Source organism: Calypte anna, chromosome 12 (genome assembly GCF_003957555.1).
Source record: "Calypte anna isolate BGI_N300 chromosome 12, bCalAnn1_v1.p, whole genome shotgun sequence".
Lineage (NCBI taxonomy): Eukaryota > Metazoa > Chordata > Aves > Apodiformes > Trochilidae > Calypte > Calypte anna.
In genome coordinates, this window is record NC_044258.1 from 20,010,137 (window position 1) to 20,024,407 (window position 14,271).

At 45.4% G+C, this 14,271-nt stretch overlaps 1 protein-coding gene across 3 annotated transcripts in view; it reads left to right on the plus strand.

Moving 5' to 3' along the window:
• The window catches only part of ITPR1 (inositol 1,4,5-trisphosphate receptor type 1), a 163,504-nt gene that overhangs the window by 128,301 nt on the left and 20,932 nt on the right, over positions 1-14,271 (plus strand). For all 3 annotated transcript variants that reach the window (XM_030458159.1, XM_030458158.1, XM_030458161.1), the window contains 8 exons: positions 612-734; positions 1,742-1,846; positions 2,632-2,824; positions 5,754-5,876; positions 9,085-9,260; positions 10,488-10,652; positions 12,390-12,585; positions 13,912-14,013. In XM_030458159.1, the coding sequence (XP_030314019.1) occupies positions 612-734; positions 1,742-1,846; positions 2,632-2,824; positions 5,754-5,876; positions 9,085-9,260; positions 10,488-10,652; positions 12,390-12,585; positions 13,912-14,013 (1,183 nt within the window). The remainder of the gene's footprint in view (positions 1-611; positions 735-1,741; positions 1,847-2,631; positions 2,825-5,753; positions 5,877-9,084; positions 9,261-10,487; positions 10,653-12,389; positions 12,586-13,911; positions 14,014-14,271) is intronic.

Consider the following 14,271-nt stretch of genomic DNA (forward strand, 5'->3'; position numbering starts at 1 on the left):
GATCTCTGCACCAGACCTCAGCACCACTGTGGACTGGAAAACCTTTGGCTGGATGAGTGCTGATGATGGGTGAGGACAGGTTTGCCTCATTCCTGGGCAGCACGAGTGGTTTGGGAATCATGCTGAGTGCTGCAGAGGAGGAGCATCCTCTGACACTTGGGAATCCACATGTGGAAGTTATTTGCACAAGAGACAGAGAGAAACAAAAAGTTGTTGTGACCTAAAAGCTGCTCAGTCTCCTGTAGAGGCGTTGGGGCTGGTTAATGTATTAACTGGTGGAAAGACTTACAGGAGATTCAAAGTACAGCTGCAAACACTGTTGTCTTGTCTTGGTGCACGTAGCTACAGCAGGGCCAGAGGTCAGGACATGGTGCTGTGTGTGGTGAGGGTGGTCTGGAATATATTACCTTGGAGAGGAATGTGGAATAGAGTTCCCTGTGTCAATGAGCTGGGCTGAAGGTGCCGAGTTCAAGGTCTCCCAGTTTATCCTGGATACTGAGATGCCCTTGAAGGTTTCTGCTCAGCTCCCTCCCACCTCTAAGAGTGCCAAGTGAATGAATACTGCCCTCAGCCTGAGCTGCCTCTCCACTGGCCTGTGTCTCTCTCTCTAGGTGGAGGTGATAAAGAAGGCTTATCTGCAGGGAGAAGTAGAGTTTGAGGATGGAGAGAACGGGGAAGATCCTGCGGCATCTCCGAGGAACGTGGGACACAACATTTACATATTAGCTCATCAGGTACAGTGTCACCTACAGCTTTTGTTAGCCCCAAGTGTCACTGTGAAGAGCAAGAGGTCAGCTTCCCCCTGGAACTGTTTTAATGGCTCCCCTCTGAGGAAAACTCACTGCACGTTCTCTTTTTATCAGAGCAAATCCCTATCCTCGAAGAATCCAAAAAGAAAAACCCATAATATAAGAAAATATTTGGAGTTTTATAATGGGAAGCAGGCAGGCTCTCGACCAAGTTTCTTAAGACATGTGATTCAAGTTCTTGGCAGGACTAGGGAGCAGTGTATTATTTTTCAGCTGTATCAAAGGTTACTTTATACTCCCAAAGAAATTCTACTCACAGATCAATTAAACTGCAAGCGGAAATCTCGCTCTGCCTTGATGGTTCTTGCCACATTCCCCCTGTGCTGGAGCCAGCCAGGTTTGTTGTATTGATACCATGTGGTGTTTGAAAGGTAAGAGACTAAGGGAGATAAAATACATCTGGAGCTACTTAATATATTGCTGCTATGTGCATTGCCCCATTAGAGACTTCTTGTTCCTGTAGCATCCAGGAAGGAAGGACCATCACCATGCTGCAAGGTGAATTTTGGGCATTCAGAAGCATTTTCTGAGCCTTGCTCTGTGCATCTGCTGTTCAAATAATGCAGATTTTCTCTCCTGTCCCTGCCTAGACACTTGGGTGATTAGCACACCTTTGAATTTGGGTGGGTGTGGAAGTATAGTCCTCATATAAAGGTTCAAAAGGTTCCCCAAGTCAAGCAAAGGGTGCGAGAGGACGGGTATAAGAGGAGCATAACATGGATATTTAAAAAATACAGATATGAGTCGTTCTGACTCTCTCCCAGAATAGAGCTGCAGGGTGTCTGGTTGGAATAGAACAAGCCTTCTGTCAACTTTGCCCTTTCTTAGCAGCTGACTGCATACTATTTCTTTTTTTATGCCAAAAATCAGAAATCTAATATCGTAGAGAGACATCTGGTGTCTCCCACTCCCTTTGCATTCCTTTATTTCAGTTGGCTCGTCACAACAAAGAGCTGCAGAACATGCTGAAGCCGGGAGGTCAGATAGAGGGAGATGAGGCTCTGGAGTTTTACGCCAAGCACACGGCACAGATTGAGGTACAGGGGAACTGCTGGGAGGTGTCAGGGGGCAGGATCTGCTCTGCACAGAGCTGCTTGGCAGGGGAACAGAGGAGTTAAACACCGGGTATATTATATTTTGATTAAACTGACTACCTGTGTGTGGACTGTCATCTTTGACGTGAGGTTTCATACGAGGTTATTTTTTTATTATTTTATTTTCTGACAGCCGCTGGGGGGGAGCTATTTTTGAGCTGTCATGTGTGGGCTTTAAGATGGAGCTGAGCAGAGCTCTGTTGGCAGGAGGAAGTGTAACTTCACTTCTGTTACATTTTGGCCCGTACTGTTGCTGTATCCATGAAGTTAGTGATAGCTTTTTGCCATTCTTTTCAGAGTTCAGATGACAACTTGGCCTGGTGCACAATCTAAAGTGCTTTTCAAAAGTAAAACACACACAAATGCAGAGAGTTCACAAAACTCTCTAATAAGTGAGGTGAATGTAGCCATTACTCCTCAAACTTTCCTGTGCAATTTCGGGCTAAAATTTCCTGAGATTCCTCACCTGGGTGAGCAGATTGCTCTGAAATTCAGCACAGCTCTGGTGCAGGATTCACTGGGGCACTTGGAAACCCCAGCTAAGGAGTTATCAGTCTGGGAGCTAAATGTGGCCCTGCTTTGAAAGGTAAATGAAATAAAGCCCCTATCAAGCTGCCGTTTCCAAGTTTCTACATGTAGCTGGTTTGAGAGGGGGAAGGAGAAGGCAGACAAACCAAAAAATAAAAGCCTTTAATCCTAGGAAGAACTCTAATAAGGCTGTTGTTCAGATTGTCAGGTCGGACCGCACCATGGAGCAAATCGTCTTCCCCGTGCCCAGTATCTGTGAATTCCTCACCAAGGAGTCCAAGCTGAGGATATATTACACCACGGAGAGGGATGAGCAAGGCAGCAAGATCAATGACTTCTTCCTGAAGTCAGAAGACCTCTTTAATGAGATGAACTGGCAGAAGAAATTGCGAGGTAGGTGGCTGTGGAGCGTCACCAGCCCAACGCTGAGGTTGGGGTGTTGGAGGCTGAAAGGTTGGCTTGGTAGCAGATGGCTCCCCAGTGAGGCAGCAACCTTGGTGATTGTTTGATAGAGTTTCATCTGCACCATGGCAATGTGCTGTCATCAAGTCAAGCTTCATGCAGGAGCAATATGGACCAACTGGAGGGGATCCAGGGGAGAGCAGTGAGAAGCATCACAAGCCACCTTCTTTTAAGCTCCAACAGGAGCAAATTTGTGGAGGCTTAGCTTAAAGGAGAAGGCATTTGGAACAGGGAGAAATGGAGAGGACATGGCTGGAGAAAGCAGGGGGCTGTTCCCCTTCCCTGCACTGGATACACGAAGCAGATCCTTTGCATTGCAAGGAGAAGGCTGGGAGGCGCAGCACGGACTCCTGACATCTCCAGCAAAGGAGGAAGTGAAGAAGAGGTTAAACATGCATGTTCCAGTAATGGTAAAAGTAGAATTCAGCCTTCTTTGGGTGAAGAATAGACTGGCAGATGTGTCAAGTTCCTTCCAGCCCTGTGCTGCTGAACACTCTGAAGACAAACATTTGGGAGCACTGCTCATCCCTCTGAGCTGCCCACTGGCACCAAGGGAATCTTGAATTGATACAGTGCCACCACTTTCCCTGGTGAACTTCCTAGTTCATTTGCTTCATATTACTATTTTTTTTTAAATAATTGATTTCTTCCCTTGCTAAGGGAGAAATGTTGCACCTGAGTCTTGGCTTCAGTGGGTAGTGATGAGTGGTGAGAATTTCAGTGGTCAGCTGTTCCCACTTCTTGATACTTCTGACAGAACCAAAATCCCCAGGAAGCTGCTTCCTAAAATGACTTCTAAGAGCTCTACAGGAACGTGGGAGCATTTGACATGCTAAACAAATGGGCAGCCTTGACAGCATCCATATATTCTGTTTGATTTTGTTGCTTAAGTCTAGGTTTTTTTAGTTACTTTAATTGTCTTTGAGGCTACTCCAGGCAGTCTGTGAAAAACATCCATAATTAACAACAGACCACAAATTAATCAAGATCAACCTGCAGAAGTAGAGATTTTTTATTTTTCTTTTTCCTTTAAGGAACTGGAATCCTTTAGTCTCCTTCTTACTTGGCTTCTGGGTGATACCATGCATTTGTACAATTTTTTCTTGCATTTTAAACCCAGTTTTGTGTTTCCAAAAATTGTACCTGAGAAAGACTTCCAAAAAAAAAAAAAGGTTTCTCAAGACCCCATGATTTTCCCCCTCCAGCTTGTGGTGCCAGCCCATATTCTGAGTCCCCAAAAGGCTAAATTAAGAAACGTGACTGAGCCTGCCAAAGTGCCCAGACCAGGCAGCTGTGCTGCAAAGGGCATCAAGTCTGTGCCCAGCTTCATAGGAAAACCTGGAACTTGATAATGACACTTCATATCATGAGTTCATACAAGTGGATTCAACCTGCTTACAAATTCTTCCAGTTAAAATGAAGCTGAGAACAGAAATAATACAGAAATCAGTGTGTCCTATACTGAGAGCACTGCTACATCTCATTTCAGTGAGGCTTAACGTGCCTGTCTAATTAGGTGCAATGAAGCTTGAATTCTTCCAGGGACAGGGTGCCTTTTTGTAGTCCTTTCCTTTGCATTCAGCTGTTCAATACATTTGCTTTTTCTGTGCATTTCAGCTCTGCATAATGAGGCATTGTATAATTCTTTCAACCTTTTTTTTTTGCTTAGGATACTAGAAGAGGTAATTTGCTGAAGAGAGGTGGTGGCAACTATGAGGCTCAGAATTGCTGCATTCATTAATTTACTCCTCTTTTCAGCCCCAGAGTTTGCATTTTCATCTTTTTCCTAAATTTTACTGCAAGCTGCTTTTCTTCTGCCCTCTGGTATCTGTACACTTTACCTCCTTCTAACAGGGAAAACCATCAGCTCTTTCCCTTTTTTGAGAGCATTTTAACAGATTATTGGTTTGGCCACTCTGGATTTCAGCAGTACAGAATGTGCAGTGCAGGAAGCCTGCAGGAGCTAAAATCAGGGGATTTTGCCTCAGTGCAGAAGGAATTACAGTAAGGCAGCTTCTGAGCTGCCCTTGTCATCTTCTGGTCCACAACCACTTCAGAAAATGAATCTCTTTCCTCTCTGTGCCTCTTGGTTCCAGCTGCTGTGGTTATGAAAACGCAGAATCCTTTCTGAAAAGCATTTATATGTAAGGTTGGGATTGCAAATGTGCAGCTGTGTAACTGTGCACCCAGCTCTGTGCAGATGTGCTTGTGTCCTTTGCCCACAGGGCAGAGGGAAAGCCAGCCAAGCTTCAGCTCAGATTGTTCTGGGTCTGGATCTCTCTCTTGTCTGTTGAAGTTGTCTTGCTTGGCAGCTGGTCCTAAACATCTCAGCTCTACTGTTACTCTGTCCCTCTGCATTTTGTGTCCTCGTTGTCCACCTTTGCACTCTCTTTGCTGTGTTTTTTCTGGCTTGTCATAGCATGAGAAGATGGAAGGTGGGGAGCACCTCATGCTGGTGCCTAACTGGGAGGGCTGGGGCTGAATCTCATGGTCTATAACATATACAGGTTTTCTTCCTCCTAATTATTCTTTCTGTGACTTTGAGTACATATTAATAAGGGAAACCTGAAGTCCTTGACCTCTGGCATTTCTGAACTGGTTCCCATGCTGCTGCTAAGTCAGTCCATGCTGGAAAATCCTTTCCCTTTTAACAGGAGCCCTTTGCCTTAAAGTGCTACCTGGGAAACTGGAAATACCCCACAGATCAGGAGCCATCAAATGAAGTTCAGAACAAGCCATGAATATTACTGTTGCTGTTGGTGCTGTGCTTTTGGGCCAACTGAAAATAAACTGGATATTAATTTTTTTAATATATATATAAATCTTATTAAATATTCCATATTGTTTTTCTATTTTGCAGCTCAACCTTTCCTATACTGGTGTGCTCGCAACATGTCCTTCTGGAGCAGTATTTCCTTTAACCTGGCTGTCCTCATGAACCTGCTGGTGGCTTTTTTCTATCCATTCAAAGGAATTCGAGGAGGTACCAATATTTAACATGTTTAAACATGTGAACAAATAAGGTATCCTGAGCCAAATTCTGCCCCCCACTCGTGTCTCTGCATCAGGGTTTACTTTGGTGAGGATGGCAGAACAGAAGTTGGTCTTTATTCATTGCCTTGATTTAAATTGTGCTGTTCTGACTTTTGTTGAGGCATTTGTAAGGGAAATGTAGAGCCATGCCTTTTTCCTGAGGGAAAAAATTATCAAAGACAGACATCCACCTTTAATTACTTGACTGTTCTACTTTGGTTTAAAGTTCTGTAATTAAGCATCGAACTAAAAATATGAAAAATGTTATTTTGTTGTTTTCCTTGAGCTTGCATTTTATTAATGCCGTTTTCCATAAAACTTTTGTGGCTACACAGCACTTCAGGAAACCTCTGAGTGCTGGGGTTGGGTGAGAGACATTACCCTGAGCTGGTGGGTGGTGGGAACAGGAGGGAAGTTGCCTGCTTTGTGCCATCAGAGAGGGGGGGAGGATGCAGGAAAAGAGCTCATCCTTGGAGCTGCTGCACCCCAGAGCAGGTCAGGATTTGTGTCAGCAAGGATTTTCAGCTCCAGAGAAGTATTCTTGGGAATGCCTCTCTCGTGGGGTGTGGAGGCAGTGCCTAGGCAGGAGTTTTGCCACCTCCGTGTCAATTGGAGTAAATAAAGTCCCCAGCAGTAAAAACTCCTCTTGGAGAGGGTGATTCATGTTCAAGCCTTCACTTCCCTTTCTTTGAGATTCATGATGCAACAGGGCCAGCCAGATGCTTATCTTTTCCTATTAAACTTCTTGAGTTCATTGCTAGCTGTGGAATCCAAAGGCAAAGATAGCAGGAGCCTGGCCATAAGGAAATCATCAGCTGAGCTCTGGGTGTGCAGCATCAAAGCTACTTCACCCCTTTTGCAGCTCACCAATTATTTTAGATTGAGGAGAGCCATGGCCTTGTCCAAGCCTTGTTTGGCAGCTCATGGTCATAGAGGTGTAAAGGCAGAGGGCATGGAAATACTTGATTTAGGGTTTCTGCATCTTGGTGAAGCCTGTGAGAAAATACAGGGTATTTTAGACCAAATTCTGGTGTTCCTGTTGCAGTTTCCTTTTGCATCAGGCTGTGGGTTTGGCCACTGGAACTCTGCACCACCTCCTGTGACACCAGACCCTGGGGCCACCTGGATCCTCTTCTGCCCAATTAAAAGGTTGAAAGGTTTTAACACAAAGAGCAAACTCTTTTTTCCCTAGTTTGAAAGATCACAAGTTAATATTTAAAACTCTATTTATAGCTGCTATGAAAGCTGGTAATGAAATCAGTTTGTTGAGATTACAAATTGCACAACTTGGGGGGGGGAATAATTTGGTATTTTGAAGATGCCCTGCCCTGCATATTTGAAATACTTTATTTATCAGATAACATTTTGATATAATCTACTAGTTACAATTTAAAAAGAAAAATAAACACATGTGTATGTTATATTTAGAAAACAAAACCAAAACCCAACCAAACTAAGCAAAACCAAAAAACACAAGGACAAAAGACTTGAAACCAGAGCATTTGGGGGAAGCTGTCAGTGCCTTGAGTTGCTCAGACACAGTGAACTGAGCAGCTGATGAGCATCTGACTGGAGCAGAAGCCCTGAAACTTCTGACTTGAGGAGCAGAAACAAAGCTGGGTGCCTGGAATTCAGTACTGGAATGGTGAGAATTCCAGAGACAGCTTCCCACCAGGTCCTCCTGCTTCCATGCTCCTCCTGCCAGCAGTTCTGGAAGGATCTCCACATGCTCCCAGCAAGTGCCTTGATGTTGGGTTGGGTTGGGTTGGCTGTGGGCAGCTGAGGTGGCTGCTGCCTTCAGGAGCTTCGTTTGCCCAGGGCAAGGACACCCCTCCCAGCTTCTCTCCATCCCTGGGAAGCGGAGATGAGGCCATGTCCTGAGCCCTGTGAGCACCCCCACCCCAGGGACTGCTGAGGTCCTTGTCTGTCAGGGCATGGTGCTCCTCAGGGTGCTGGACCTCCCCAGGGTGGGTGCTGCAGACAGCAGTGTGGGACTTCAGTAACTGGAGGTGTTATTGCTGGGAACTGCTGGGAAAAGCCAAGAGCTTCCCTTGCCCTGGGTGACTGTGCTAGGGCTGGGGTGGTGGGGTGCAGGCAGGATCCCTCAGGATCTCCCTCTTGCAGCAGTTCCCAGGGTGTTCCCCAGTGAGCATCCTCCTGATGTTTTCCTCTCTCCCTCCTGGGTGCTGTCTCTGGGTCCCACTCAGCAGCTCTGCCCCTCCTGCTGTGACAGTGCTGGGATCCCCAGCTCCCTGCAGGCAGCAGGGACATCTGTTCCACCTGACACCTATTAAGTTTTAATTTCCATCTCTCCTCTCCTGTCTTTATTAATCTGCAGTGATTTGGAACAAAATTAAATGGCTGCTCGTGCTGCTCAGAGGAAAGTAACATCTCTAGATTTGGGTAGGGGGGAGGAAAAAAGCCCTGGGTGAATATCTTGCCAGTGGGTCCTGTCAGGATGTGATGGTAGAAGGGCAGCAGAGTGCTGGGGGATCTTCCCTTCTTGTCTGTTGGGAAGCCAGCTGCTTGAAGTAAAGCTTTTTTTTATTTTTAATTTTTTTTTAATGCCAGTTTTAAGAAAGAGCTCTCCCTTACATCGTGCACAAACCCAGGGTACACGGTATTTTCACGGAGTATTTGCAGCTCTCCAGAGAAAAGTATTTTTAGCAAGATGGGCTTGATGTTATGTAAGCAGCCAGTCCCACAGGACAGCCCAGAGAACCAGAAATAGCAGGAGATGACAAAAAATGGTACCAAGCTTTTGACCAAAAGCATAATAGGAGGATCTGCTGTGGATCCAGAGCTGGAGGAATGTCTTGTCTGTCTCCACCTCCCCGTTCTTTCCCTCCACATGAGCAAAATGCCTCTCTTCAGGGTTCAAGGTGTGCAAGTAATGAGCACTATAATGAAGACTCCTATGATACTGGCACTTAGCATTTACATAAGGCTTTAGTAACGAGTTTGTAATTAAAACCTGCTGAATGCATCAGGCTCAGACCTTCCTCTCACCACTTTAAAATGTCTGAACTCGAGGCTTAATGATGCTCCAGTGATGCTCCACCAAAGATAAGACAAAATGACATTTCTTTGGTTGCTTTGAGTTGTTTGGTTGTACAGAGTAGCAAAATGGGCTTTGTTTTTTCCTCCCTCCACCCTAGGCACCCTGGAGCCCCACTTGTCTGGCTTGCTGTGGACAGCCATGCTGATCTCCTTGGCCATTGTTATTGCCCTTCCCAAGCCCCATGGCATCCGAGCCTTAATCGCCTCCACGATATTACGCCTGATATTTTCAGTTGGTTTACAGCCTACTTTATTTCTTCTGGGTGCATTCAATGTAAGTATGGAGTGGGCTTTTAAATTTATTTTTTTTTATATTGCACCTTATGTAAGTGTTTCTTACCTGTTCATGAAGATGTGCAGGCAAAAATAGCCTGGGACATTGTGGTGGAAGTGGTGGGAGGAATAATTCCCTTTTTGGACTGTTTGTATCAGGATTGCTTTGCTGTTGTTCATTTAACCCTGGTTCCCCAGCCTGGAGACATCTAAGGTTTTGCTCAGTTTTGCTACAGCCTAGAGACAGCTCCCACCCCAGCCAGAAATGCAAAGAAGTCTCTGTGACCCTAACGTGGATGGTAATTCGCTCAAACTCGTCTCCAGTGACTAAGCTCTGGGATTTTGGGGGTTGTGTAAGATTCACCAAACAATGCATTTCCCAAATGTCTGTCTGCAGCCTATCTGCCAGCCAAAAGCTGACACGAAGCACTTTTGCTGCAGTCATGTGTGGCCTGAGCATGTAGGCTGAGCCACTGGAGGACTCCTGGAACACTCAGACCCAGACACTCGTGGTCTCTTGGGGCAAGCAAGCCAAAAGGGTTTCTCCAACTGAGTCAGCAGGAGCTGTGCAGGGACCTGTCTCCACAGTTTGCCTTTATTACCAGATGCTCAGCTTTCAAGTGCATCATTTCCATAGCAATCCCTGCCTCCAGAATACATCAGAGTGCTGGGTCCTGCGGGGTCAGAGCTGCATGGGGTGAGGGGGGGTGGGTGTTAGGGGTAAGTGTAGTGTTCAGCAGGTTCCAGGGAAGCTGCAGGCAGCATCCCTTGGGATCTGGTGGCTGATGATACCTGGGGAGCTCCTGAAGAGCTCCTGAGGGAATCTTGACCCCTTGCTTATTAGCAAGCAATAACTGGGGGGTTGGAAATGTAAGGGTAGAGGGGGATTTGCACTGAGTGCCATGGATAGACTGAGTTATTTTTTTTTTTTCTTTAAATCTTATTCTTGCTGCCCTTTGACAACAAGCTTAAAGACAGGAGTGAGGGCACAGGTTTTCTTAGCCACAGGCAGGTTTAGTTTTGGCTCACTGGCCCAGCTGTACAGAAGAAATCCCAAGGGAAAGCAGGTTTGGAATAACATGTGAAATGTGCTGAGCAGCAGACAATTCAGCATGGTTGTTGGTACCATCATGGAGAAGAGTTATCTCCAGCTCTCCAGCTTTGAGATATTGCCCTTTTTTCCTGAAAGCCACACACTGTAACTAATTGATGGTTAATCTTTCCTTAGGTTTGTAATAAAATCATTTTTCTGATGAGTTTTGTGGGTAACTGTGGAACCTTCACGAGAGGATACAAAGCGATGATCATGGATGTAGAGTTCCTTTATCACCTGCTGTACCTTCTGATTTGTGCTCTGGGACTCTTTGTACATGAATTCTTTTACAGCCTGTTGGTAGGTATTCACTTTGTCCTCAGAATGGTTTTCTCTCTGTGTGTTTGTCAAGTCCCAGCTCGAGCATATCTGGATGTGTCATATGCCTCCTGCTTTCTGTTTTGCCACTGGGAAGCTGTTGTACAGGCACTCCTTTGAGAACTGACTGGGTCCAAAGTCAAATTTAGTTAAAATTGCTCATTACAGTAATGTGTATGCAGTTGCAGCAAAGGTTTTTACCATTCCTCTCTGTGTTTTTACTCCTCTTGACTTTTAAGGTGCAGGTTTTCCAGCTCCTGGCCCTGCTTCTGACTTCCAAGATAATAAAATAATTTAGAATGTCATTACTCCAAGTAATACCAATACCTGGTGAAAGTTAAAGGCTTCCTAAAGTCCTACAAGCTCTTACACAAGGGGTGAAAATAAAAATAATTGAGAAACCTAGCCATAAAATACCTAGCTGAACTGTTGGAGCCCCCTTGCTCTCTGAGTAGGAGGCACACAGACTTCAGGGTGTTTTACTCTCTTGTTATGGATCACTATAACACAGTGTCCTTGCTTTTGGGGCAGCTGGATAGCTCTGGAATGTCTCCTCAGCTGCAGCCAGACCCCAAACCTCACAGCACTGACAGATCCCTGGCATATGTGGGTTTTTTCTGTTTGGGGTGCACAGCACAAGACTAAAGGAATAAGCACTGGAGGAGTAGATCCTAGTGTTGGTGGAGAAAATGTGTCACTCTTAAAGCAAACCTTAAATCCCATTCAGAACACTCTATTTTTGGCCTTTTGTTTGATGCTTACGTCCTCTGGTAATGGAATTGGTTATTTTCTGTATTCGTGTAGCTCCAATTTATCAAATACCTGATCTCTCCTTGCTTACCAGAATGAGCAGCAACCTGCCTGGGCTGTGCTGGAGAATTATCACAGGCCCAGAGGAGTGAAAAATGAGGGGAGTGCATCCATAAAGAGATTTTTTAAAAGAACTGGAGACTAAATATTGCTTATTTAATTATACACTCAAACTGAGACTTAAAGGAAGCAGCCAATTGCATTTTGAAATGAATTTGAGATTGTGATGGGGCAGTGATACTATTAAAAAGATTCAATGGTTTGTGTCAGCAGCTTCATGTTCAAAGCACACACTGTGCATCTAGCACTTCAGAAGGAGCCCTGACCCTCACCCAGGGGGGGCTTTACCCCCAAACTGCTGCTCAGTCCTGCAAGTACAGATGAAGAGGAGGGTAGAGCTGCCTCCCTTCTTTACCTTCCCAAGTGCATGGCACAGGGCTGGTGCCATGGGGCTGAGGAGGACCCCATCTCCCTCTGCTGTATTTGTCTTTGCTAGTGTGTTAAAGTTCTGATAACTATAAAAACGAAAACCAAACCCAAACATACTTTAAATGCTCTTTAAAGCCTGAGGTTGGTTTTGTTAATGCGCTGTCCCACAATATCACAGAATCCCAGACTGGTTTGGGTTGGAAGGGACCTTAAAGCTCATTCAGTCCCACTCCCCTGCCATGGTCAGGGACCCCTCCCACAGCCCAGGGTGCTCCAAGCCCCATCCAACCTTCACCACTGCCAGGGATGGGGCAGCCACAGCTTCTGGGGGCAACCTGAGGGGCTCAGCACCCTCACACCAAAGAATTTCTTCCTAATGTCTAAAATGTCTCCCTAATGCTATGCCAAGATGTAGGGTGCCCACGGTGGTGTTGGCAGCACGTGGGAGAAACATCTTTGGTTCTGTTTGTTGTGCCCCAGCTCTTTGACTTGGTGTACAGAGAGGAGACCCTGCTGAACGTCATCAAGAGCGTCACTCGGAACGGGAGGTCCATCATCCTGACTGCTGTGCTGGCTCTCATCCTGGTCTACCTGTTCTCCATCGTGGGCTACCTCTTCTTCAAAGATGACTTTATCCTGGAAGTGGACAAGCTCCCTAATGAGACGTTGTTGCCAGGTTGGTACCGGCCACTTATTTTGATGCTGGTGAAACAAAAGGGCTCTTGTTCCCCCCCGGGGCATATTGAGGGCTTCATCCTTTTGGAAGACCTCACCAGTTTGACAGTTTCTTGCTTTGCAAAGGACACCATTTCAATTTAAAATTATATTTACCAAAAAACCAAACTGAGAGGGGCAAATGGATCCCCCAGTGTTTTTACAAGATGCCACAATCTGCTGCAGCATCAAGAGGGATGGGGAGGAGGAACCCCTGGTGATAGCACTGAGGCTTTTCTGCACATGGTTGAGATTTCTCGCCTTGCTGTTTGCTAAAAGAGTTGAGATTATCTAATTCAGCTCCACCTACTCCCTCCCCCAGTTTAATGACAAGCAGACTTTAGGTGGGCCATGGTGGAGGAGCTCTGCACTGGGTGGATTCAGTTCTGCCTTGCTCTGCCAGATCCTGACTGCTTCTATTGGCTCTTCCTGGGGGGGTTTAGTTTCAGCATGACAAAAATTAGGATTTTATCTGAAATAACAGACTGAGTATAAGTGAAGGGCATCAAAGAGATGCTGATGGAAAGTAGAGGTTTATCTCTTTTACTCTGATTTGGTCATAGTTTTAGGGACTGTATCAACCTCCCTCAGATCTTGGTACAATTTAGCCTGTAGCAGGTTTCTCTCTGCTGACCTCAGACTGCTTATTCTAACTTAAAATTTGGGGGGTTTCTCTACCCTGCAGCATCAAGCAGCCAGCTCAGTGGGTGGAAAGCACAGAATTTAAATTTGTTAGAGGAGAGGTTTGCTTTCTGTCCTGTTCTGCCTTTGTTTTTTTTCTCTGACACTTGAGCCGTTCAGACAAGTACTCTTTGACATTCCCACTACTTTTTCTAATTTTACTGTGAGAGACCCAAACCTCACTGACCCAGTTACTCCACGTTTCCCTGTGAAATGCCACAGACACTTGGTGGCAGTGGGTTTGTTTTGCTACTTGGAAGGCCCTGAGAGGGAGGGTTTCAAGGCACCTTGAAAATTCACCGTGCACACAGGCTTCATGGAACGTTTTCAATTACTCTCTCAACACTGGAGCTGATGCAAAATAAATGCCCAACTTTGGTCTTCAGTTCATAGAAATAAGAAGGATTTTATGCTCGAATTTGAAATAATTGAATGTGTAAATCAGAGAGCACCGTGCCCTGCCAAACTCTGGGGTAATGCACTGCCCTAAATCTGCCTGGTAATTGCACTCTGAATATGATGGGGTGCCTTAATAGCTGAGAAGTAATCTTGCAAGACACAGCAAATGTTCAGCTATCCATTTGATTTCACTGCTTTCTGCTTTCAGATCGCACAGAACCAGGTGAGACCATGACTGGAGAGTTCCTTTATTCAGATGTATGCAAAGCAGGCAGCAGTGAAAACTGCTCTTCAATCATTCCCTCAGACCGTGAGTATCTGCACTTCAGCTCATAACACACACCCCGTTTTATAGTTAAGCACCTTAAATTTAAAAAAAAAAAAATATATATATTTTAACTAATTTCTACACAGTAGGTTGGGAAACAAAGCTCAGGGTTAGAGTATCTACTTGAAAAGCATTTATTAAGGCTAGCAGTGCAGATTGCGTTTGTTACATGAAGTGATTAAACTAGAGAAACTAAACCATACTTGGATGGAACACTGTTAATGTTCTCTAATTTTCTGC